The 25,068-nt window shown below is 44.4% G+C and overlaps 4 protein-coding genes across 6 annotated transcripts; 3 read left to right on the top strand and 1 right to left on the bottom strand.

Annotated features, from left to right (window-relative positions):
* Window positions 1-48: 48 nt before the first annotated feature.
* Window positions 49-4,152, bottom strand: mxd3 (MAX dimerization protein 3). The gene is made up of 6 exons (XM_078102306.1): window positions 3,257-4,152; window positions 2,487-2,586; window positions 2,331-2,360; window positions 2,118-2,232; window positions 1,862-2,027; window positions 49-1,287 (listed from the first exon to the last, which is right to left on the bottom strand). Exons 1-6 carry the CDS (start codon window positions 3,327-3,329, stop codon window positions 1,169-1,171), a joined length of 603 nt encoding a protein of 200 aa, XP_077958432.1. The 5' UTR covers window positions 3,330-4,152; the 3' UTR covers window positions 49-1,168.
* An 88-nt stretch (window positions 4,153-4,240) lies between these two features.
* fam193b (family with sequence similarity 193 member B) lies at window positions 4,241-13,715 on the top strand. 3 transcript variants are annotated; one of them, XM_078102302.1, is made up of 11 exons: window positions 4,994-5,243; window positions 5,481-5,548; window positions 5,947-6,225; window positions 7,279-7,465; window positions 8,836-9,054; window positions 10,360-10,771; window positions 10,887-11,070; window positions 11,184-11,417; window positions 11,902-12,955; window positions 13,048-13,123; window positions 13,274-13,715. In XM_078102302.1, the coding sequence occupies exons 3-11, from the start codon at window positions 5,950-5,952 to the stop codon at window positions 13,368-13,370; spliced, it is 2,739 nt and encodes a 912-aa protein (XP_077958428.1). In that variant the 5' UTR covers window positions 4,994-5,243; window positions 5,481-5,548; window positions 5,947-5,949; the 3' UTR covers window positions 13,371-13,715. The 3 variants fall into 3 exon arrangements, with proteins under 3 accessions (XP_040029737.2, XP_040029738.2, XP_077958428.1); XM_040173803.2 differs by lacking the exons at window positions 4,994-5,243; window positions 5,481-5,548 and adding an exon at window positions 4,241-4,700; XM_040173804.2 differs by having other exon boundaries at window positions 4,398-5,548.
* A 1,181-nt stretch (window positions 13,716-14,896) lies between these two features.
* ddx41 (DEAD (Asp-Glu-Ala-Asp) box polypeptide 41) lies at window positions 14,897-20,506 on the top strand. The gene is made up of 17 exons (XM_040173840.2): window positions 14,897-15,124; window positions 16,106-16,201; window positions 16,309-16,459; window positions 16,580-16,654; window positions 16,765-16,825; window positions 16,921-17,057; window positions 17,136-17,208; window positions 17,287-17,440; window positions 17,592-17,728; window positions 17,953-18,115; window positions 18,497-18,628; window positions 18,721-18,792; window positions 18,887-18,983; window positions 19,279-19,428; window positions 19,573-19,644; window positions 19,852-19,962; window positions 20,151-20,506. Exons 1-17 carry the CDS (start codon window positions 15,098-15,100, stop codon window positions 20,285-20,287), a joined length of 1,845 nt encoding a protein of 614 aa, XP_040029774.1. The 5' UTR covers window positions 14,897-15,097; the 3' UTR covers window positions 20,288-20,506.
* A 112-nt stretch (window positions 20,507-20,618) lies between these two features.
* On the top strand, window positions 20,619-24,906 carry dok3 (docking protein 3). Its single transcript, XM_040173851.2, has 5 exons — window positions 20,619-20,885; window positions 21,944-22,246; window positions 22,526-22,616; window positions 23,260-23,447; window positions 23,663-24,906. The coding sequence occupies exons 1-5, from the start codon at window positions 20,697-20,699 to the stop codon at window positions 24,524-24,526; spliced, it is 1,635 nt and encodes a 544-aa protein (XP_040029785.2). The 5' UTR covers window positions 20,619-20,696; the 3' UTR covers window positions 24,527-24,906.
* The last annotated feature ends 162 nt before the right edge of the window (window positions 24,907-25,068 follow it).

A 25,068-nucleotide genomic window follows, 5' to 3' on the forward strand; every position in this document is an offset into this window, starting at 1 on the left:
GTATCCGTCTGAATCAACTGGTCTGGTGAAATGATTTGGAATGGCACATAAATATACAAAATATTTATTCAATAAAAAAAAACATTCACACAGTACAAAAATGCTACATTATATTACTGGGCGGAGGACAGATGAATGCATTCATACTATTAAAAGGTAATAAGGCATATTGCATACAAAAGTGAAGGGTGAAAGCACCTTCAGTTAAATATATAGCAATAGATATGAAACAAACTTGTGATACAGCGTAAGTTGCATAATAAGTTGAGTGGTGCATGCGTAATTGATGTGAGAAGTGCACAGTTGTAACAGTGCACACCTCTAAGAAGCAGATCAGTTCATTTAAGCAGTGAATAAAACTCATTGTACTCTCCACATGTGCTCACAATTCATCTTTAAATACAGGCAATAAAATCCTTCCACTTGGATCAGACTAAATTCTGTACAAATACACTAAATTAGTACTTGCCAAATTTGACTTAATTGCCGGATACAAATGTGCAAACGTGACCAGTTCTTTTGTGTTCGGTTTTCATTTTGATACATTCCCAATTGTTTTGAGACAAAACAAGTGTGATGTACGGTGGCTTTGTGCTACAGAAGAACACAGAAGACATGACGGGTCTGACTTGAAATAATAATAATAATAATAATAAGACAATAATAGCGCAGGTGGATGTTTAAGTGCATGCTACACATGGCATTGCTAAAATATGAACGTAGTGCTAAAAAGAAAAGTAGTACGGGATGCCAAACAAAATCTTATTTAAGGCAGAATTCAGTATAGACGTACATACTGTAGTAAAGAATAAGTTAAGAGGTTTGAATTAGAAAGCCCTTATTTGGATTTCAAGAAAGCCGTTTAAGCGAAAAAAGAGTCGTTCCAGACCCGTCGTGGGAAGTAAACCGACGTTAATGGCTGCAAATACATGCGTGTAATGTTACATCCATCCCAGCCCAGTCATAGTTTACCGATATTCAGTGCAAATGAACACAGCTCATTCACAACGTCCTTGTTTATCTTGTAGTTTGACTTTTTTTTTTTTTTTTAAACCTGTTCAATTGTACAGAAACATTTTAGTCCACTCCCTCAGCCGGTGACTTGTATTTTTGGAATGTTTTGCTCCTCTTCATGTCCACCTGGTCACGTGACACGAGTTACCGTACGTCATAGCCAGGCTTTGTCCATGCTGGAGTAACAGTGGTCTGCACCAGTGTGCGTAATGCTCAGTCCGTCGGAGTCCAGGCAGTCGAACACGATGCTCTCCACGTCCACCTCCACGTCCTCTGTGAGGGGACCGACCAGAGGTCAAATCCATTAGTGGGGGGGGGGAAAACGTCCCTCGTCTCATTGAACAGACGCTGGGTCATATGAGGATGTGATTGCAATCAAGATCATGATACTTTCATAATTATGTTTCTCACATGGGATATGAAACCAAACAATGATCGTTGGAATATTCAATGCATTATTACAACTTCTATGAAATAAAACTATCATTGATTTTCACTATTAAATCATTTACCTAGACAACAGTTTGGGAAATCGTATTGACTACGTAAATTCCCCTGAATTTTGATAAAAAAAGGTACTTTTCAATTATTGCCAATCTGTAGTTCAAATTCAGAAAGTAACAACCGGAGTCCTATTGGCGTCCTAAACTCCTATCCATGAGAAGTCTACATTAATGCGTGACGGCCCCAACTTTGCCAGGTTGACGGGAGATGATTTTCAAGATGAGGTTTCTCATTTTGCGTACAGCCTTTAACGTAGCCGGTTTTGAATGTGAGACGATTCAATTTGAATCTTACTAAAACATTGACAACTGTGTCCGCGTGCCAAGACCAAGACGCCCAGTACCTCTGTCGGAGTCCGACCTCTCGGACGACATGGTGGACCCGTGGCTGTCGTTCCTCATCCTCTCCGAGCCCCTCTGCAGCTGCTCCAGACGAACCCGCAGCTCTCTCTGCTCCCAGCGCAGGCGGCCCTTCAGCTGCTCGGCGCGCTGGTCCTGCTCCTTCAGCTTCTGAGGCGAGAGACGCGCGGAGAGACGCGGCGAGTGAGCGCCGGGGCCCAACGAGACGGGAAAGAGACCACCGAGAGCAAAAGCGCAGACCTTGATGTGGAGCTGGGCTCGCCTCAGCAGGTTGAGCGTGGTGTTCCTCATGGAGTCAGACGACAGAGGCACTTGCTTCTTGAGCTGCTCCAGGCACTCCCTCAGCTGCGCGCGTCTGCAGAGGGCCACAGGCAACAGCAGTCCAGGTTTATCCATGCAAGTGAAAACCGCGGCGTGTGTGTGTTATGATGACTGCTCAAAAACACAAATTACCTGTTTTTTTCCAGCTCGTTGTGAACCGACCTGCATTTATAAAAAAAAAAAGGAAACAACGTGTATCAGCAATAACTCACAGCAACGACAGAGTGGTATTCGTGTAAATAGAAACACACCATTGGTGTACGGCCGTGTGTAACGAAGTGTATTCACCTATTGCCCCCAGAGGAGGTCTTTTTGCTCTTCTGTTTACTCCTCTTGTCGGAGGGATCTGGACTGAGCGGCTGCAGTGAAGCGTATCCATGTTCCGCCTCTGTCCAAAAACATCGCATCGCAGCAGTGGAAGAAAAAAAAAAAAAGTCAGTGAGATGTAAGGTTAAATAGAAAAGTGCTCCCATTTATTAACCTCAGATGGACCCTTATGAAAGGAAGTATTTCCATCTATTATGTGTTGCAAAAGAGAAAAGAGAATTGGGGGGGGGGGAGAAAATCGACGGAGGGCTGTCATCAACATCATCAGCTGGGGCGTTTCGTTTTTGGCGCCATCTCGCCACCTATTCACCGATGTAAAAGTGATCCGCAGCCCCGCGAGCAGGAAAAAAAACACACTGAATTGTCTGCAGTTTGCAGACGATGGAGGGAAAGGGGTCGGGCTGAGGGATCGAACCGTCTCACTTCGACTCGCCGCGATGAGCGTTTCACTGCCGCTCCCGACTCGCTATTCAAATATCACCAGATTGGCGCCTTTGAGCACAATGATGGGACCGATAATGTAGGTCACTCAGTCAGATGGGAAAGATCGACTGGAATACCACCCTAGCGAGAATATTGGGGGATTTATCCACCGTTTGCATTGCACTCTGCACTATATTGCATTTGTGCAAACGGTACCTTCATTATGTAATGTTTTGTTTCAACAATAACCAACTTCCTCTCCCTCTCTCTCTCCCATTGACACTGACAGTTTATCACAAAACGCTTACCTCGCTCTCTTCTCTCCAGAAACTCAGCAGCCCGTAGAAGCACCTGGATGTTGCAAATATTTCCGTCCATCATTGTTCTGTTTGTTGAAATTGAGAGAACCGCGGGTAAACGACCTATTGTGGTTTGAGCGGCAGCAGGCTGGAGTGGACGAAGCTCAGACTGCGCCGCGTCCTGAACACCGCACGGCGCCGCCTTCACGTGTTCCGCGCACAATCGGATATTTAAGCTTCTATTATAATCGCGTACCAGCGGGAACTATTTTTTCCCTATTTGAATACTAGAAGGGCCATTCTAACGTATTGAACTATGTCGGCTTTGTATTAATAAACGTAACACTGTGTTGATACTGTGAATGTTGCACGTAAGACAGTTAAGAAATTGCCAATAGTAATTAACATAATGATCAAAGCATTCACAAGGAAAATAAAAGATGTATGTTTAATCTGCTATCGTAATGTGGCCATGATGGTCGTTGTGGTAAACTTGGGCTACGATTGTAGTATATTCCTGAAGTATTTTAAGGCATCACCGACGACGTAACGCGTCATTATCAAGCCCTCATCCCATTTCCTTTCAACGCCCCACAATGTTTCAAACATGTATGCTAAACTAGGTATTGACATTCTCTAAAGCACGTCATTTCCCTATAATATGCAAATCCCAAATTATACAAGCCACTCGTATATGCACGTGCACTCACCTAGTTGCATGAAGTTTCATTGCATTGTTTAAACGCATGCTCCATCAAACTCTCCCCTCTTAAATGTGTCTGAAAAAAAATATCTGCTACATTTATGGAAGTTGCTTTGACGACAGCGGTATTTTGATGGTGATATTAACTTTTCAAATAAAGCCCGTGCACATTACGCAGGGTGGGATTCTACTGCATATTTAACAAGCGCGTGCTATTCGCTATCAATATTGTCAAACAGCCCGTTTGGTGGGCCAGTCCAGACGGGAGGACGCGTTTAATTGTCTTTGCGCACGCCGAGGAAGAGGAGCAGACGGGCGCCCTCACTCAACATGGCGGCGTCTGGCTTCACGGTCTAATTCAGCTTCCAGTTGTATTCAACGAACGCGCGTGAAGCCGCTCTGCCAGCAGTGTCTTTAACCTATGAACTCCCGAGTGTGCCAGTCCTCCGCCATATTGACTGTTGTCTTGACTGGAGGAGATAGAGAGAACATTTCGGAGGTCCGAGGAAAAGAAACGAAAGTGTGCTCCACGAATCAACGAAACTGGTGCAAACTTGGCCAAAGCGTGTTTTAACCACCGCGGCGATGGCGAGGAAGAAAAGCAAGCAGCAAGGAGTCGCCCAGAAGGAGCTTGCGCCCGGACAGCAGCCCGTACCGAAGAGCCCAGTCTCTCCCGGCGATGCAGCTGACGGCGGCGACGGAGATGATGATGCCGGGCTGGATCGGTTGGCTACAACCAGGGCGAACCAGGTATGTTAGCTAGCGGCGAGCCAATCGCTTTGCGTTGGAACGAACCGAGAGCTAGCCTCCGAGCTAGCAGCCCCCCTCTGCTAATCCAAGCATCCTCCATTGTGCTTTTTATTGCATGTCGACAGATCCTGCAGAGGTGAAGTTTCATGCACCCGCCGGTCGGAAAAAGCTATTTTTAATCTTCACGTAGCCGTCTCTGGATATTGGGTTTGATGTGTAATTAAATAAATAACACGTTCAACTTAGCAGCGGGAAGTGTAGCTAGCATTGCAGCACATCTCCTGCTGCCAGGCAGGTGACATTGTGTCTCGGACCGGTCGTCACATTTTTTTCCCTTCTCAGCGTTTTACACTCTCCAGTCCACCCCAGGTAGCCTGAACCATGATGAGGCTAGGCGGGCTACCCGGGCTACCCGGGCTACCCGGGCTACCGGGGCTACCGAGCGTGCTCACTGCCCACACTTGAACACCAGCCACGGGAACCACTAAGTCCACAGGGGCTAAACAGCTGCTAGCCAGCTAACAAGCTAGTTAGCTGACAGAGGTAACGGGTAAATAAAACGGCTGGCTCACTTAAAGGACATGGCTGGAGTTCTTTTATTCCACTCTATTACATCGTTAATCTTCTTATTAGTTGCCGCGATGCGCTGTTTTGCTGTTTGAGTTTGACAACAGCCACAAGTTGTACAGCGTGCAGCGGTCAGCCAGTGATGCCAAGCTAACGTTGGATAAGTCCGTGACGTTAAACTGCTTAAAGGGTGAACGGCAACCTTTTTGACAGAGAAGCTGGTGCTGCAGGCCAATGTCCCATCATCAACCAGCTAACCTGACCACCGGGTCCACAACTCAGTAGGTCACTAATTGAGTAAATACATTGTATACCACATGTATAAGATGCCTGTGTAGACATGTCTCATAGCTACATTATACAATCGTTTTTGGTAGGGCAGAATTCTTTTACAACAGTATTATCTTAAACACAAAGTTTCCCTTTACCATTTAAAATGCAATAAAAAAAGCAAATATCTATCCATCTTCAATCCAGCACTCTTTGATAAAGGTGTTCATCGGGCCTTTTAGCTGGAGGTTTTGTATGATGGGTTTGCTGTGTGATTGTTCGCTATGGTTAGAAGGGAATAGTCAAATGCTCTAGAATACATTCTGACCACTTTTTTTTTTTTTACTATTGTTTAGCTGGTAATCACGGTCTACTGCTTGACCTCTTGATCCTCTCTTTGTCCACTCAGCCGATGCACACCTGCTGCCTCCTGTGCCACCGAGAGTTTAAGGACTGGGGAGCGGGCTCTGCGAACGGACTCCCCGGCGGCCACGGCACCAAGCTGGCCGACGCCGTGCCCGCGCTCTCCCAGGCCTTATTGCGGGAGGCGCCGGGGCGTAAACTGGCCGATGCAGTGCCCTCGCTATCGCAGTCTCTGCTGGGAGAGGTGCCTCTGTGGATATGTCAGAGCTGCTGCAAGAGTGTGGAAGAGGAGGAGAGGCGGAGCACCCAGGAGCAACCCACGCCGGTAAGTACAAGGGGTGTTTGGGGTCATGGCTCTGGAGACTTTGTTTTCGTTAAACTGTGGTGGTCTCCGCCGACTGCAGGGATCTCATCTTAATTCATCATACGAGGTATTGCATTGAACTCGCTGACTGAATCTGTCAGATGTTTTTGTGGGATTCAATGAGTTTAAACATGTAGTGGTCTGATTTTCTGCTCTTCAGGAGAAATATATTTGGTATTTGAGTCTCTGGCAAAACTATCAGCAGCAGCTATTGCCATTGCCGTCCTGGGTGTTGCTAAATAAATACTTTAAATGCAAATTTAAAATTATTATCACACTTAAGCCAACCTGCAGGTGAGCAACATGTTCAAGATGCTTTGTTGGTATTTTTCTCAAACTTTTAGATGTTCAAAATGAGAAGAAAAAGATCATTTAAAGGTCCCCTGTTGTGGCCTTTCTTTGTTTAATATATTTAGTGGGGCGGTATGAATAAATAAATTGTTTACCAGTCGCAGCGGTGGGAGCTACTTCTCTTACTGAGTGTACTGTGATGACGTCATGATTGTAACTTTATAACAACGATTAATAATCCACAACAAACGCTCTGTAACAGGGTACAATACCACGGTTTATGACACAAACAATTTGTAACACTAATTGTACATATATAAAATGACACCGCCAAACTGCATGCTGGGTACAGCAGAAGAAACTCCGTGGCTACGTTGGGAAAAAAAAACAGAACAGGGCGATGCCGGAGGAGCAACGAGAGACCACAGCTGCAGCAACACAACTTGTGCCCAAGAGGGGAGCTGTGCGCTGGGTTTTTGAGTTTTAGTTTGTTAGCGTAAAGTAGATCAGAAAACACTGTAAAGTTTATCGAGCCGCTGGTGTTCAGGTGGCCGGAGGTCCTTTACGGCGTGAATGAAGGAAAAAACTACCGGGATATACTGTGAAACCGGCAGAATGTTCTAACCAGCTGATACTGTTAGATACTTGTCATCACTTCTTCCAAATGTAAGCTTACGAAGACGGCTCTGTGATTGACCATTTATTGTTTTGTTTTTTATTCAGGTACCATTGTCACACTCTTCCTCCTGTAAGTCTCAAAGCTGTGGGAACGGTTACCCGGAGCAAAGTACTGTGGATTGGGACCCGAGTTCCTTCCTGTCAGCCCACAAGCTGTCGGGTCTCTGGAACTCTGCCCACACCAACGGAGGGGAACACTGCAGCCACAACACTTCTTCACACACACAACAAGGTCAGAAAACCACAGTAATTGCTCTAAACCGCACACGTTTTGATTCATAAGCTGATGTTCGACTTCCTGAGGTCCTTAGAGAGGAATGTACTTCCAAATGAAGATGGTTTCACTTTTTCAGAGAATATGATTATGACTAAAATAGCAATAATTAAACGTTTTTGTACAAAGACTTTTTTCTCTCTTTAATTAATTTGAATCCTCATCGGAGATCGTTGACTGATTTGCGTGGAAGTGTTGACATGTGTGGTGCTGAAATCAGAGTCAAATATCCGTGTCAATAGAAAGGTGCAGCAAAGCAGAGGCAAAATATGACATATATCATTATATTAGATCCAGTTATTCCATCTAATCATTTCTTTCAAATCCTGTGAGTTACAACCCAGATATAAGCATCTAATGTATTCCTGAACTTTCAAATACAATGACTCAAAAACCAATAACAATAAGATTAATAATAATCTTTAATGCAAGAAACTGAAATGGAATTATCAATTGACTTTGTGGGGGAAAATGTTGTCACAGAGAAAGGTAGGAGGTAGATCAGTGGTTTAAAGGACTTCTTCACAAAGAAGCTCAGGTGCACCACCGAGCTGTAACATTTTCTCGCCTTAACAAAAGAAAGGAACGTGGCCCGAGTAAGCGCAGTTGTTTATGTGATGGGAAGCAGGGCACGTCAGACAGCTGCGATCTTTGCTTTTATCTCCTTTCTGCCTGTTTCTTGCCTTTCTAGAGGCTTTATTTCTAGTTTACCAAATAGCCTAATGGATCATGTTGCCGAGCGAGTGAAAGACGGCCTACGTGATGGCATTTTAAATGGTGTGTGGAGCTCTAATCACATTTGTTGATGATTGACTTGATGATAAAAATAATATCACACAAATATTTGGCTGGTGTTTGGTGGAAATTGAGCTAATTCGTTGTACATAACATAGCGTGGCAAAGGTTTAACTGGGTATTAATAGTATTTCAAATATTTTCGTGGTGCTATTTGTTTTGGTTGGCATTAAGGGGTTTTAACCTTTTGGTTTGTCCTTCGTTGCTGGTCTGTTCTCCAAGCAGTGACAAATTCTGACCATTGAACAATAAAACGTTCTTAAACATGCCTCCATAAAGCAGGGGATTCTAAAATAAAGTACATCTGCAGATACTTTATATTGATCAAGGCTCTCAAACTCTTTATGATCTTCATGATGATTTGTGAAACGGGGAGGTCCTTACTGTCCATAGTACGTCCATGTTGTGTTGTTCTTCAGCCACGCCGTCGGTGTCGGCAAAGTTTGTCGGGGGGAAAAATGGCTTTGTTTGAACCGTTGTCTTAGATCCTCATCACCACCACTTCAAATTCATCAAACATGTTTAATCTCCAGGTATAACGGCAGGATCCGCCTGTCACGAGAAGAGAGGACTTCATGAAGCGCCTGGGAAATCTGCAAAAACGTCGGGCGCGAAGGTCTGTCCCTACAGTCACCCCTCGGCCCAGAGTTCCAGTGGATCTTCATCTGGGAGCCCCATGTCTACCTCAGCAGACCTTTGTAAGAGCACTCCCAAGCACTTCAAGACCATGTGCCGCCGACCAACGCCGCCAGGTAACGTTGCCCGTGACTCGTGGGATTCATTAGCGATTCATGATATCAGAATCCATCTGTCAAACTCGAGGTTTGAAGTGGTGTTAAAATGTGTAGCAATATGTGAGGAAACTGTCGTGATTTAATATATGTGACAGGTATATTAACAAGTGTTGTCTACTCGCATACATATTTATGTATTTTTTCACTTTTCTGTTTTTTATACATTTTTATTAACCATTTTTGAATTGGAGAGTTGTTGCTCGTATTTGAAATTGAATTGACTATTTTAGTTTAAGTAGTTCTGAAACCGATACCGGGCCTCAGGTTTATATCTGAACGGACACTCTTACCCGGGTGTGAAACAATTCTGGAGGCGCACGGGGAGGTGGCCAGACTGAAGTAATGACTTGTGAGAAGCGTCATTACACATTTAATGATGCATCTCGCATTTCATTTCACTTGACTCTCCACTAATATGTTGTCTTTATCATAAACCGTCAAACCAGCAGTGTTATTTGTGCTTATAATAGTGATCCAGAACTGGCACATTTAAATGCTAAAGGGTATAAACCAGAACCGCAGGGCTTAATATTTCATCAGCATTGTTTGCAAACCGGAGCGCAGAAGACGGACCGAACTACTGAAACTCAGCTGTGGAGCAATAATATAAAACTATATAATAGAATAAGAGCAAAAATCTTCTAAATGCTGTTCAGATAACACTGAGTACACTCTACATTTCATTAAGTGTTGTAAAATCGCTGCGGTGGGAACTTTATCGATTTATGGCTGATTCCATAGTGACAAACGGCACACAGGGAAACTGAACCGCTATAGGAATCGAGTATAAGAGCTGTCATGCACCGGATCTCATTCAGCCCTCCATATCTTCCATTATCAGTCACAATCGGTCGGTGGCAACACCTGCGTTGTGTTGCGTGATTATATATATATATATATATATATATATATATATAAATAATCTCTGGCACTGGGTGTGATCCACCTTAAGAGACCCTCTGATCTGTTTCTAATCTAATTCCTATGAAATTAGCCATTCATGGGGGGATGTACGAGTGTTGGTTGTGAGGCTGAACCAGCTGCCCTGATTTAAAGGTTAATTTGCAATATATTAAAGCAAACTGCCACCTGGCAATGGTGCGGTATTCCATATCTGAATGTGTTCCTACTTTGAACGTATGCAAACATTTAGTGCAAATCCAATGCATTTTTAGAAATATTCTCTCCGAACACAAACCGAAGCACCACTCAGGAGGATGTGATTTATTTTAAATCCCTACTTTCATGTCGTCCATGATCCAGGTGAAGCCTTTCACCCCAGTGACCACCATCAACACACAGACTTGTCGGTACCCCCAAACAGTCCCACTGGCCTGTCTTCTCCGCATTCCTCCCTGCTGCCCCCAAAGCTGAACTCCGGTCAGCACAGCCACGTAACGTCCTCGTCCGGGGCGGCGGCGGTGGCCCACGCTCCCTTCTCCCCGCTGGTGCCGAACCTCCACACTCCCACAGCCAAGCTCAGCTCTTCCAGTCCCGACAGCCCGTCGTCTGTCCATAAGCCCGGCCCGTGCAAAAACTCCCACATTCCCGCCGTGAACACACAACACAGCAAACTGGGCACGTCCATCATGGGCTGTAACCACCCTTGCAACGGACACAGCGTGGGGACGGTGGCCGCTTCAAATGTGGGCCATCTGACGGCCGGGGCCTGCAGGTTGGTGTCACCATGTGGAAGTTGCTTTGCTGCAGGACTGAGTCGGATCTGAGTTCATTTGAAACTACTGCCTTCTGACGTTCATTGGCTCTTTTTTTCTGTTTTGTTTCCACAGGGACCAAGCATGTAAGGGGCACAAGATGACGAATGGGACGTTGTGTCACCCTCCGTCTGAGCTGGAGGAGGGGGAGGATGAAGACAGCAGCTCTGAGAGGAGCTCCTGTGCGTCTTCTTCCACCAACCAGAAGGACGGGAAGTACTGCGACTGCTGCTACTGCGAGTTCTTCGGACACAACGCGGTACTTTTCGTCTGCTCTTTTTGAAGTCAACAGTTTGCTATTAGATACTTGTTCATCTTTGAGGAAAAGCTAACGGGGAAAATATTCTGTCGCGTATTGTGATTTGGTCGCAGCCTCCAGCTGCACCGACCAGCCGCAACTACGCCGAGATCAGAGAGAAGCTTCGCTCGCGTCTGACCCGCCGCAAAGACGAGCTCCCTCCGCGTCAAGACTCCGAGCTGACGGCGTCTGGTGCCATCGACAACCGGGACGTAAATGAGCTGCTGGACTTTATTAATAGTTCTGAACCCAAACCTGTCAACAGTGCCAAGGCTGCCAAACGAGCCCGGCACAAACAGAAAAAGAAGGTTAGAAACGCTTTCCTGCCAGAGTAACCGCTTCTGTTGTCAGAACACAAGCAGCTCCACAAGTTTCGTGTGAGAAACGAGAAACTCGTCGAGCTGCTTGATTTCCGTTGATTCAGCTGTAGGACAGACTTCATTTACATCAGCATTACTTGAAATGTCGGGTGCATTTTGAGGGCAATTTATGGGCAGAAATGTAATATTCATAATTACAATGTGTTTTATTTGTGTATAATCACCTCGCTTTGAATGAGCCATTTATGTCTGGTAGATCCTCACATCTTGTCCAAGTCCGCTGTGTTGCACCTCCATGTTTCTACAGTAGCTCTAAGTTGTTACTATTAATAGTGCTCATCAGAAAAGGAGTTTAAGGACATTTTATTGATTTACATTTGGAACTAATTAAAGTTTCGATTTGGTGAGTGTGTGTGTGTGTGTGTGTGTGTGTGTGTGTGTCTCTCTCAAGCCTGTACCCTTTCTGTTCCAGGAAAAAGCTCAGCAGGACGTAGGTGCTGCAGGCAGTGACCCCCACTCCGACTCATGCGAGCCTGTCGACGACGACGAGCCCATTGCCGACGGTTCAGAAGCCAGTCGGTTGCTCGACTGGCCCCAGCTGGAGCTGGAGCGCGTCAACAGTTTCCTCACCAGTCGGCTCGAAGAGATTAAGAACACCATAAAAGACTCGATCCGGGCCTCGTTTAGCATGTACGATCTCAATCTGGATGTTAATGACTTCCCAAAGAAGGCAGCCACGTTGGAGGGCAACCATTTACTGTCGCATCTCAATGGTTCCTCTGACCTGCAGCAGATAGACCTTGACTTGGCCCCCCTTTCGCTGGGAACCTTTAAGAGCCACCTGGACCTGGTTAATGGCTGGGAGGACACACCCGCAGTGCCCTCCCCTAACCCCGCCCCCACGTCTACAGCGTCTGGGGTAGGTGCCGGGCCCAAGGACATCCAGCGGTTGCACACCACCCCCAGTCTCTCAAAGCTCATACGGGTTCGGTCCCCAGAAAGATGCACTTCATCCGGATCTGACAGTTTGCCACAGGTGCCAGCTCAAGCAACGGCGAAATCAAATGAGGATGCGCCGGATCCCAAGAACACACCAGTTGGGAACAGTGGTGCAAAGTCAAAGAAGAATAAAAAGCAGCAGCAAAGGCAGGAGCAAACTGTGTCTGAGCAAAATTCCAACAAGCCAACCAAAGCTGCCTCTGGGAATGACCCACAGAAAAGCACTGAGTGTAAAGAAGCGTCTTCTAGCGGCTCAAAAGCTGGGAACAAACCGCCCCAGCACTCTGCAGACAACCAGAGGAACGGGCCCAAGAAAGCCGAGGACAACCGGTTGTCTAAACATACAGCAAACGGAGGCCTCTCGAACGCACAGAGGGGGAAAGGTGATGCAGAGAGACGAGGAGGTCGGTCCGAGCAGGATTTGGAAGGCAAAGCTCACGGCGCCGTCCCAGCGAATGGGCAGCAGCAGGCTAAGGGAAAGAATAAGAAGAACAAGAACAAGGGTGAAAAATCTGGCAGTGCTATCGGTACAATACACTAGCTTAAACACCACGTGCAACATTTCAACTGTTCTTTAACTTGGAATGTGTAACTAATGTTCAGTGTTTGTTATTCCTAGATGATGTTTTTCTCCCCAAAGATGTTGATCCAACAGAAATGGATGAGATTGATCGGGAGGTGGAATACTTCAAAAGGTAGGTCTAACGTGGGAGCGCATCAGGGTACTTTTTTTTTATTTATTTTTTTTTAAACCCTTTGGGCTAGACACTTGAATTGATTACCATCGACACGTCAATAAAACTCTGCATTCCTCCTCTACTTTCTCTTTTGTACGTTCCTTGCAGGTTTTGCCTTGATTCTGCAAAACAAACCCGCCAGAAGGTAGCAGTGAATTGGTCCAACTTCAGCCTCAAAAAGGTTCCTTCCAATGGAGCTCAATAACTTGGACGAGTGCCAGAAAAATACTTCACAACTACAAACTCTTTCAGTAGAGCCTCATTTGCCCTGAAGCCTTCTCTCATTCCCTGTTTTTCTCTCTTCCTGACAAAGCCAAGGGACCCTGGTTAAAATCATATTTTCCATTTCAGAGGACTGAAACATGACTTGTGGCTGACAAGCCAGGGATCATTCTCAAGGCCAACTGTACCGTTTGCTATTACTGCAATGTTCACACAATGAGAGATGCAAAAATGGAAAAAGAGGCTGTTGAATCCACTGCATCCATGTGCTTACGTATGTAGTATGTAAACAATTACCTTAAAATGAAATAAATGTTTTTATCACAAATCTGAGACATTTTAACGTTGTTAAAACTCTGAATTGAATTCCAATCAGTTCAAATTGGTGCTCGTTGTATATTACGTTCAGCATCGCAAGCTTCAAGCGCACTACACCAGTCGGAGTAGACATTGGAGACCATTTGTCTTTTATTGTACCACTGAAAGCAGCCCAAGACAACAGTTTGACGTAATGAATAGGGACGATGGCAACAATCGCATTGATTTGACTTAATGACAGACTGCACTGCATTCAGTGCTCTCTCTCAATATTTAATTATGATCAGTTGTCCTAAATGAGATGAGAATCGGTTACCCACCTTCTACACTTATTGTTTTGTATGAAATTATTATTTTTTTAAACAACAATGCTAATAGAACATTACGAGATCCTGCCTCGTAAGATTCCCTTTAAAAACTATAAATATTAAAGTAACAATTAAATACATCCCCACATAATGTGTACAACAGACTACTTTCAAAGCTAAACACGTTAGCAGATTTCTTTGCTGTCAATCCTCTGGCGTTAATCTTATATCGATATCCGATATACATTTGGCCATCTGTAGAAAAAAGTTGTTTACCATGGGTTTCTCACGCTTGCTGTCCAATGACCCTCTAGATCCCAGCAGCAGCTGGTCCAGTGTGTGTGTCGCCGCAGTAGATTTCAATGCTTGTACATATTGAGTGATTATTTAGGGCCCTTTTGAGCCTTTTTATGCATTTCTCGGGGGTTGTGTGGGAGGTATACTTGCAACCATACTACTCTTTGTTTTATTTAATGTTTTACTGTACTGTGACCCTGGTGGAACCCTGTGCCTCAGTTAACCTGTAAGTCCAAGTCGTGATAATCTTTTTATGAGAAATATCACTGAAGCCTTGGGATTTACACTAGTAATCATGTTTTAGCTGAGGGCTTGAACTGAGGTGGATGGTTTCTTTCCTGAACCATTTTCATACATCATCTCTGATGCTTTACAGGTTATGATCAATTAGAGAAGATTATCTTAATGTGTCGAATGTAGATTTATACTTCATCAATAATAGCCAAGTGTATGTTGGCTTGTTTCTTTTTTCACTTTTTATACTGTGAAAAATCTTTCGTTCCGAAAGATTAAAAACAATACCGTTTTAACAAAAATAAAGTGTGGTGTTTGCTTTCTACGGTAATCTCTTTTGGTTTGGTTTTAACTGGCAGCAGCCGACGCAGTATTTTGGATACCGCGTCGCGTCCCGAGAGATTTGACCCTTGCTGCGTTCCGTACAGCATCGACGCTTCCTGTGTTGTGTAAACATGTGTGTTTGGTATATTTATTGAGTTTTGTAGAGAGGGTTTTGTCAACAGCTCTGTGGCTTAAGTGCATAGCGGACGTTGCTGTATTCATAAATAAAATGGAGAACGAAAATGGATCCAAAAAGGTAAGTTACGCGTAATGAATACGATCGTTAACGTTATACGGCTTATATTAGCTAACGTTAGCTAGCCCTGGCTAGCTAGCCAACGTTAGCTAGCCAAGCTTCGTGTCCTGAACAATGCTTACGTCTGATAAATAACTTCTTTTAAATGCATTGGAACAGGTCAGTGCGAAATAGAAAACATCCTACTAGAGTGAACAGATGTTGATTTTGTATGTATTCAACGTTAACGTTAAAACTCAACGAGCAACCAACGTCAACGATAGCTAACGTTACCTTTCAGTGCCACAACATCATGTCCAACACACAATGATAACGTTACGTATACGTAAAATAACCAGTCAACCAGTTGGCCTTGAATATAGCTTCCAGGCCTGCTGGATGCAGGTGATGACATATGCATCGACATTGACATTAGCAACAGAGATATTTAACGTTATAAAGCAAAAAAGGCTTATTTTATCGTATATAAAGAGCGCTTTACCATCGAATCATTACATCATGCCATCTGAAAATGGCATGTACATGTGTTGAATTGATTGCCAAAGCTTTGGTCAGCTAATCAAACGTATATGTGTCCGAAATGATGTAATTAGACCGCCTCTTGCAGAACTGTATGTAAAACAAATTCACATCATTTTAACAGTTTCTTTAAGCTTATAAAAGTGTGTTTGATTGATCATCTAATATCATGTGTCAAAGTCCTGTTGCACGGTGTGGCAACACGTGGCACAAGCCACTGGTGTATACAGATTGATCACATCCAAACAATAGCATTGTATGACATTGCCACGTGGTAATGTCCAGCACCATTACATGTATTATCTGCATATACTTCTATGAAACAAATATACCGGCTACTTTGCACGTCTGGGAAGGACTTCCGCTGGATGCCTTTCAAGGCTAAACTGTGTGAATGCTGAGCTCCGTCCAAGAGTAATAATACATTAAACTACTGGTGATCTTGGTAATGCATTTGTTCAGAGATCTCATGAGGAGGATGAAAGGTCTGGCTCAGGAGGATCAGAGGCTGACGATTATGTTCCATACATTCCTGTCAAAATAAGGAAACAACAAATGGTAAGTCACCGCTACTGTAAATCATTATTTAAATGACGTTTATCAACATCTCATCCAGTTGGCACATATTCATATTTAATACGTATTTCTCTTAATGTACCTCACAGCTGAACAAGATGTTACGTCTGCGAGGAAAGGCGGTGGACGACGACCAGAAAGACAGTGGGGAGGATCAGAAGGATGAGGATGAGGGTCTCGGTCCACGCTCCAATGTTAGTCTTCTCGACCAGCATCAGCACCTTAAGGAAAAAGCAGAAGGTATCCACTGCAAATGCAACCCGCTCTGAAATACGTTTGTTGTTATCATCATACTGCTCATTAAATCTGACCACATTGGATCTGCAATATCTCACCTGCTGTCTATGTCTGTGTATAAAGCCCGTAAGGAGTCCGCCAAGGAGAAGCAGCTGAAAGAGGAAGAGAAAATTCTCGAGAGCGTCGCAGAGGGCAGAGGTAAAGCCAGATTGCTGTCAAGTTCAAATGTTTGATCGTTAATCAGGTTTACTTTGATAAACTAACAGATGTTTAAGCAACATGCTCAAATTGAATCTTCCTCTTTTTAGCTCTGATGTCTGTGAAGGAAATGGCCAAAGGAATCATATATGATGATCCCATAAAAACCAGGTCTGTTCTTTAGCGGTGAATTCTATACAGTAACATGTTTGTTTGGATGAATGTATTTTTTAATGTTTGTTATTTAACGCCGATGTTCTCTCTAGCTGGAAGGCACCGCGCTACATCCTGAACATGCCAAGCACCAGACATGAGCGCGTCAGGAAGAAGTTTCACATCCTCGTCGATGGGGACGGCATCCCTCCTCCAATCAAAAGTTTCAGGGAGATGAAGCTTCCACCAGGTTATAACGCATCCCCCTCCGATGTGTGAAAAACACACCGACATGAATTAACAAATTTCTTTTTTTTTTCTTTTTCAGCAATTCTAAAAGGTTTGAAAAAGAAGGGAATTGTTCATCCTACACCAATTCAAATTCAAGGAATTCCCACAGTGTAAGTACAGCATATTCACATATACTGTACGCACTAGTATTCTACACTGCTCATGAACTGACCGGGTCTTGTTTGTAGTCTGTCAGGTCGAGACATGATTGGGATAGCCTTCACTGGTTCTGGAAAGACTTTGGTCTTCACTCATCCCATCATCATGTTTTCACTGGAGCAGGAGAAACGACTGCCTTTCTTTAAGAGAGAGGGACCGTATGGACTCATCATCTGTCCCTCAGTAAGATACAAAAAGACAAATAGTTTGAAATGCCTCATATAGCAGTAAAAGCGTTTGCACTTTAGACAGTTGGCATTTACCGCGGGCAACGTTGCCTTTTCCTTGCAACTAAGTGTATATCAGGCTTTAACACGCTTCCCTGTCGCTGTAGCGAGAGTTGGCGAGGCAGACTCACGGCATCATCGAGTACTACTGCAAGCTGCTGGAGGAGGAAGGAGCTCCTCAGCTACGCACTGCCCTCTGCATCGGAGGAATGTCTGTCAAGGACCAGATGGAAGTAGTAAATCAGTAAGTCAGACTGAAGATTTGGGCGAACGAATGCATTATTCAGGTACATGAAATCACCCAATAATATAGTCAAATAGTCAAAAGTTCCAAACAATGAATTAAAAATGCCATTCATTGTACCAGCATTTCAAATCGAACATCACAGGGCAACGATAATACTGCATTTTTGAGATTCACGTCCAGTTTATTTTCCATCTAAACTCTCTATGGGCTCTTTGTTGTAGTGGTGTCCACATGATGGTTGCTACACCCGGCCGACTGATGGACTTGCTGCAGAAGAAGATGGTGAGTCTGGACATCTGCCGCTACTTGGCCCTGGATGAGGCCGATAGGATGATTGACATGGGCTTTGAGGAAGACATCAGAACTATCTTCTCCTATTTCAAGGTGAGGTCCTTCTCTACAGCGGCCAATGCCAAATTACATATCACGTCCATTATAAATCCATGGTTGGAAAAATTCAGCTCTGGTTTGGATGCAATGGGTGTTTTTGTCTAATGGAAAAATTTCTTTTAATCTTCTGATTTCTCTCAAATGTGTCTGTACAATCGGCCACTCAATACGTTCATTTTTTATATGTAATAACCGTCCTGATGCTGTAAGAGGCAGCAGATTTCATCACAACCTAAATAGTAACATTAATCTTCCAGCTGCTGAACTTTTTTTTTTTTACCAAACCAAAATCTTGAAAACTAAGTTTTGAAGCTGTAGTCTGACTTTGTTGTGCTCCCAGACATTAAACATCCTATGCGTTATATCTTTATCTAGGGACAAAGGCAAACCCTGCTTTTCAGCGCCACTATGCCTAAAAAAATCCAGAACTTTGCCAAGAGTGCACTGGTTAAACCCATCACTATCAACGTGGGCCGGGCTGGAGCTGCCAGCTTGGATGTCATCCAGGTATGTTCAGGTGTCTCTTGTTTTCTGGGGAATCGATTTGCATTCAATTAAAAAAACGTGTGTATAATAACAAATGCTCTGTGTGTGCGCAGGAAGTGGAATATGTCAAAGAGGAGGCCAAGATGGTGTACCTGCTGGAGTGTCTCCAGAAAACACCGCCTCCTGTCAGTACTTCCGCGTTATGACATTGATGTACGCCCGAAATCCATCATTTAATCATGTCGGATTTGACCAAATGACGTCTGCTCACATCAACAGGTGCTGATATTTGCTGAGAAGAAGGCCGACGTAGATGCCATCCACGAGTATCTGCTGCTAAAAGGAGTAGAGGCGGTGGCCATCCATGGAGGAAAAGGTGCCTAAAAACACACAGCAACCAGTCGTACTATGGCCTGCGGATAAATACTGTATTAGGAGGAACCAAGCGTCCCGTTCCCCCGGCCTTAAAGTTAAAAAAGTGTTTTTGTAGTTGCTCATCATCACCACCAGATGCCCTCCTGCTTACAAATACCCCCAGTTCTGGTTAATAGTTTCATCAACTCTTCCTGAGCATACAAAGTATTGCCGCACGTCTTTCTCATTTTCCATTTGTCATTGTCTTGAAAAATACTGGTAATGCAATATTTTTTTGCAATATCATTTTTTTTCAGATCAGGAGGAAAGAACAAAAGCCATAGAGGCATTCAAAGAAGGAAAGAAAGATGTCTTGGTTGCCACAGATGTGGCCTCCAAGGGTCTTGATTTCCCAGCTATCCAGCACGTAGTGAATTACGACATGCCTGAGGAGATAGAAAACTATGGTAAGGGTACACATACTCTATGTGTGTATGTATACATACAAACGCACACAGTGAACAGCTTGGCCGTCTCAGAAACAATACATTACACGAACATTAGTGCATCTTAAATAGTTCGAGCTGGTCTGATGAAATTGTTCTTTCCAGTCCACAGAATTGGAAGAACTGGAAGATCAGGCAAGACCGGCATTGCCACAACGTTCATCAATAAAGGCTGCGGTAAGAGAAAAACACTGGTCCAGACAAAAATCAAATTAATTTCTGCACAAATACTAGCAATGTTTTCCGGGGGAATTTGTCAGTTTTACTTTGTGTTTATCGCATTGAGTTAACAGCGTGTGTGTGTGTGTGTGTGTGTGTGTGTGTGTGTGTGTGTGTGTGTGTGTGTGTGTGTGTGTGTGTGTGTGTGTGTGTGTGTCCTCGTAGACGAGTCAGTGTTGATGGACCTTAAAGCTCTGCTAGTTGAGGCCAAGCAGAAGGTTCCTCCGGTCCTCCAGGTTCTCCAGACAGGAGACGAGACCATGCTGGACATCGGAGGTGAGTCGCTCACTCCAAATCTAGCTCACGTCTCTTCCTCTGCCCCCACATGCTCTTTGCAAGCCAGTTCCTCTGTAATTACTCTTGTGTTTCCTTAAAAACGTTCTTTCGAAACCTCGTCGGATTCTCCGTTCCACAGCAGCTTTTGCAAACCCTTACTGACACACCCGGTTCTCGTGTATTCACAGGAGAGAGGGGCTGCACGTTCTGCGGCGGTCTGGGTCATCGTATTACCGACTGTCCCAAGTTGGAGGCCATGCAGACCAAACAGGTCACCAACATCGGGCGAAAAGACTACCTGGCTCATAGCTCAATGGACTTCTAAGCTATTTTAGCAGAGAAGTCTCCAGCTGTGTTTTGTATCACTGAACTGAAGGAGATTATTTTTCTATCCTCACCTGACATAGTTGTCAGGTCTGCCCGATGAATTTTCTTTCTTTTTAAACCGTTTTTTTGTCTGAAATTTGCTGTACTTATTATTCATGCGTAGCCGTTTTATATGCATCTTTGATATTCCAATTGTAAATAAAACATTATCTGTTTACGATCTTTTATGTTTTTCTACCTACAAAGATATAAACGTGTGCTACTGGTTTTTGTATGACAAGGAAGCAGCATCATTGAAAAGGGAAGTTAAAATAAAAAAAAAAAACTCTTGTGGGCGCTTTCTTTTGCAACCGGGTCAGCGATATCTTGACGTTTAGCCGGTTAGACTTTCACAAACAGACAACGGCATGAAAGGTGCTGGTGACGTAAAGGAAACAAGTATTCTAGTGGTGCAGAAGTCTAATTTTAACTTCTCACTTAGTTACATATTGACCACATTGAGAACTAGAGTGAAAGATTTTCATGTAAAGCTCACAAGAATGGATGTCATCTTCAAGGAAGGGAAGCTGTATCTTCAAGGGGTCAAGTTTGGGAAAGTAAGTGAAATTCAGCATAACTGAACCGTCTCTTGGCTTATTTTTCTGAAGTTAACATAACCACTGAAGACCCTGTGAGAATGTATGTGACGCTATTTCTGCTTCCAGGAACTGCAAAGACTCAGTTAAACATGCTTTACGGAGGTTTTTGTCTTTTGACGTAGGAAATAGAAAGTATGCAAAGATTATTACTCTTTCAGTAGCTATCAAGCTTTAGTGAAGAAACACGGGACTCCATCAGTGCGCAGTAAAACATTTTATTCAAGTCAATCTGTTTTTGAATTGACAAAGTCTAAAATATCCCCGGTGCAAGGGTTTTTTGACATCTTTTCAAATTATCTTTAAAATCTTCAAGGCAGTTGGTAACTCAAGTCCTCCACATCTGGATTCTTTAATTCAGCTCATTGTCGAGATGAGTGCTCATCGGAATCTGAAATAAACTTCATTACGTCACTACTTCAAACATGCAGGAGGAGCACGGTGACTTATTCGACCCGTGTGTGTGTGTCTGTGTGAGATCATGTAATCTGACAGAATAAATTCAAGTGGGGAAGTTCTGGTATTTGTTATCTCATAAAATATATTATATCTCATAATATATTATGAGATGATAATAACTAACGTTGGTCACATAGGTTCTTGACTCGAAAAAATACTTTGTGGTTTGTTCTGCTGCCTGTTTAGCCACGGATTGGCAGTCGCCTAATCTTCATAGGAACACCTTTAGTAAGCAGCAGTATGACGTTAACCAAACGCGCCACTGCGGTCACAACGGGAGAAGCATGCAGCATGCATCAGTCCTTACGTATTACACACTTATTGAAAGAAAAAAACCTGGAGGCCGTAGTCTTACTGTTTGATGATGATCTCTGCGCATAGAAACGTTTCAGCCCATCAATCGCAGACGTTTTATAACTTAAATGTCAGCAGGATCCTCAAATGTCGAGATGTGTGTCATCTGTATAACAATATTCCCCATATACCTCCTCATCACGCAACACAAACTACACAAGGAGCCGTTTAACAATCACCTTTTTCCATTTGTTATCATCCTGCAGAGAACGTGGCGTAAGATATGGATGGTGCTTTTTAAGCCCAGCCCCACGGGAGTCGGGCGCGTGGAGCTCTGCGCGGGCCCCACCACCAATGCTGCCACCGACGGGAGGAAGGTCGGTCGGCAGAAATCCTCCGAGAGGAAAGTGGTGCGCCTGAGCGACTGCCTCAGCGTCGACCCGGCTGCAAACGAGTCGTGCCCTCCCGGGTGCACCGCCTTCTACCTGCACACCATCCAGTGCACCTACACCCTGGCCTCCACGGGGAGCCAGGACTGGCTAAGTGCCCTCTGCAGTCTGGCCTTCCAGGTAATCAATCAGGGCAACTTTGCCCCCTTTTCTTCTTGTAACGGGCGCTGCCCTTATCATTCGGGAAAGGTGGAAATAAACTTTCCCCACAACCAGAGATAGATAACACAATGAGGAAGTCGATGCAGTATCTGTAACTTCTGTCTCTTTACTTCTCTAATTCTTCTGCTTGCACAAGCTATGTACTTTCTTGCATCTTACCTCTTGGAGGTCATAAAATGGTGATAAAAAGGGCGGTGTATGCTGCGTGTACTGTTTACCGGGCCACTGTGTTTGCAGAAGGATCCTGGGGAACCACACAAAGGGGCTTTCGAGAGAGGAGATGGCTTGACCATGGAGGAAAATGACCTTTACTCATCTTGGAAACCCGGTAATGGCAGACGACAGCTGATCAGTCAACAAGCAGTAAAACAAAATGTTGTTATAAACAACAGTTATAATCATAAGTACAGAGTACAATACAATTATACTATCCACTATCTATTATTAGACAGTGGTGTTTCTTGCCTCCTCACACTACAGCACGGTGATGCTTCAGCACTCCCATATGGGCAATTAGGAAATTGACTCAAGCTGTGAGAAACTGGAATTATCCTGAAAACAAGGTCTTAAGAGCAAATTGCTCAAACTATTACAAGAAAGCGAGGAAAAACTAGCAGTGACGTTTAGATGTAGCATTGTAAATTCAAGCCATCAGCAGAAATGTTAAATATGTGTGAGTGGGAGCTAAAGCCACTAATTTATTCAAAAGTGAGCCGGCAGAATGTATTAGCGTCAGCAAGCTCGGGCTTACACACATATGTTTCTTTTTATTTCCTAATGGATTAGACTGAAATTGCCCGGCGGCCCATGCAGTCACACGGAGAGATTAGCACAATCTCGAAACAGCCTTTTAGGATGTCCTTGATTTGCAGTCATTCCCTTTGCTGCTCAAAGACCGTATATGTAAAATTGAGCCCTTTCAGCGTGCTGATGTCTGAGTGGCAAATCTTTTCATGTCTCCTGGTGTTTAGGTCGGACCCTTCCTCCAAATCAGTACCAAGTCACCGTCCAGTGCACAGAGGCATCCAGGAGGTGCAAATTGGCCGGGGAGTATCTGGTCTCTCCAGAAGATGAGGCTGTGAGGCTGCTGGACATCAATACCGGTCACATATTCTATCGCTGGCCCTACAACTTCTTACGCAAATTTGGACTGGTTGAGGTAAAGCACCTATTAATACCACGAAATGTGGAAACAATTTCATTCAAACCGCATCAGCTGACGTTCATCTCAGATCAGATGCATGACTTTGAAGCACTTGTCAAATTCTTTGGGAGAATATACTCATTTTCTTTGTTGCTACAGTTAGACGAGAAGAAAGCAACCAAACCCAATTCCCAAAAGCATTCCTTTAAGATGTGTGCGTGTGATTGCAGGGGGGATTCAGAATAGAAGCCGGCCGGCGCTGTGAGTCGGGAGAAGGAGTGTTCATCTTCCTGTCCAGGGATGGCCCCCAGATCGTCCAGCTTATATCAAAGCAGTGCTCTGTGCAGAGAAGGTGCTCTATCCCGCCACTCGATGTCCATAGAAGGTCCGTATGTGACCTGTCAACCGTTATCCTCCCAACGGCAACCTACAAGCCCGCCGCCCCTCTTGTCTACAGTCCTGCAGATGTTTCTGATGACACGGAGGACAAGTCCGCCGACCACTACTCTACCATCAATGCCCGCCCTGTACTGAACGTAAAGCAGCTGTCTCTCAGCGAAGCGAGTCTCCCTGCGGCGGAAGAAGGCGAAGAGGAGGGTGAGCGTTGTCAATCCCTGCCAGCTGGGAGCCTGGATGACGTGACGGAAGACACGATTTACTACAACCTAATAAGAACCTATCACCCTCTGATCAGAAAGGACGACTTCCAACCCGGGACGGACTCAGAGTGCGTCTATTCCGACCTGAAACCAGTTTATTACCCCTCAAATTCCCAGCCGCGGTCCTTCTCGCCTCGGCCCGTTGCCCAGCCCCCTCCCTTCACCCTTTCCCAGTCGGCCCCCGGCTCCCCAGTCATGCCCCAATACCAGCGCCGGTCCCCTGTGAACAGCCACATCCAGCCAGGGTACAATGCCCAGGCACAGGCGCTGGATGACATGAAGGAGATGGAGGAGGCCATCAGCTACTCCACCCATGTAACCCCCAAAGAGGCCCATGGCAGTTTTAAACAGAGGCTGGCAGAAATACTTTCCAAGGACCTGGCAAAGTTCCAACCACCTCTTCCCTCCGGGGCGGGCAGCCCCACTTTTTCTTAGTAGGCCATTAGTTAAGAGACAGGCCAGAAGGAGCAATTTTATCCATGATAGACGGCCATAAAAACTGAATTAGTTTCTTTATTTCTTTAAAATCCCTTCCGCTGGGAACACTTGGCGTCAGAATTTGGCTCGCAGATGTTTGTGTGTTTATCTGTTGCATGAAAGGCATCTGGAAAACATTTTATTTCCGTGGACCGATTTGGCAAAAAGAGGATTCAAGCAATGTTGGTCTTCACTGCTGAAATGTTAAAGAGAGCTTTATGTGTGCTGCACTAGCTTTTATGGGACATTATCTGATAAGCTGGTTGAACGCATGACCGATGAACTGTTTCATTATTTAAAAAAAATGTTTTAGTGAGTTAAATAACATCTTGGAATTAGCTTGTTGTTGTTGTTGTTTTTTTTCCTTCCTTCCTTAAAGAGAACAAATGGGTGTTGTCACATGCAAATCATAAGTTAAACACCAACTACTGCATTTTGGACATGGATGCTTGAGTTCACTTCACATCGTAGAAATATTGACTAACTCAGTTTACTGAATT

The sequence above is a fragment of the Gasterosteus aculeatus genome, chromosome 4 (assembly GCF_964276395.1).
Source record: "Gasterosteus aculeatus chromosome 4, fGasAcu3.hap1.1, whole genome shotgun sequence".
Lineage (NCBI taxonomy): Eukaryota > Metazoa > Chordata > Actinopteri > Perciformes > Gasterosteidae > Gasterosteus > Gasterosteus aculeatus.

Excerpts from the sequence above, each read along its gene's own strand:
- mxd3 (XM_078102306.1), bottom strand. The coding sequence starts at position 3,329 with ATGATGGACGGAAATATTTGCAACATCCAGGTGCTTCTACGGGCTGCT. Across the intron at positions 2,028-2,117 it reads GAGCCCAGCTCCACATCAAG|AAGCTGAAGGAGCAGGACCA; the intron begins GTCTGCGCTTTT and ends CTCTCGCCTCAG. Across the intron at positions 1,288-1,861 it reads GAGGTCGGACTCCGACAGAG|AGGACGTGGAGGTGGACGTG; the intron begins GTACTGGGCGTC and ends GTCCCCTCACAG.
- fam193b (XM_040173803.2), top strand. The coding sequence starts at position 4,536 with ATGGCGAGGAAGAAAAGCAAGCAGCAAGGAGTCGCCCAGAAGGAGCTT. Across the intron at positions 9,055-10,359 it reads CCGCCGACCAACGCCGCCAG|GTGAAGCCTTTCACCCCAGT; the intron begins GTAACGTTGCCC and ends TCCATGATCCAG. Across the intron at positions 11,418-11,901 it reads GGCACAAACAGAAAAAGAAG|GAAAAAGCTCAGCAGGACGT; the intron begins GTTAGAAACGCT and ends TTTCTGTTCCAG.
- ddx41 (XM_040173840.2), top strand. The coding sequence starts at position 15,098 with ATGGAGAACGAAAATGGATCCAAAAAG. Across the intron at positions 17,209-17,286 it reads ATTCAAGGAATTCCCACAGT|TCTGTCAGGTCGAGACATGA; the intron begins GTAAGTACAGCA and ends TCTTGTTTGTAG. Across the intron at positions 18,984-19,278 it reads GGCCATCCATGGAGGAAAAG|ATCAGGAGGAAAGAACAAAA; the intron begins GTGCCTAAAAAC and ends ATTTTTTTTCAG.
- dok3 (XM_040173851.2), top strand. The coding sequence starts at position 20,697 with ATGAAAGGTGCTGGTGACGTAAAGGAAACAAGTATTCTAGTGGTGCAG. Across the intron at positions 22,617-23,259 it reads TTACTCATCTTGGAAACCCG|GTCGGACCCTTCCTCCAAAT; the intron begins GTAATGGCAGAC and ends CCTGGTGTTTAG. Across the intron at positions 23,448-23,662 it reads GCAAATTTGGACTGGTTGAG|GGGGGATTCAGAATAGAAGC; the intron begins GTAAAGCACCTA and ends GTGTGATTGCAG.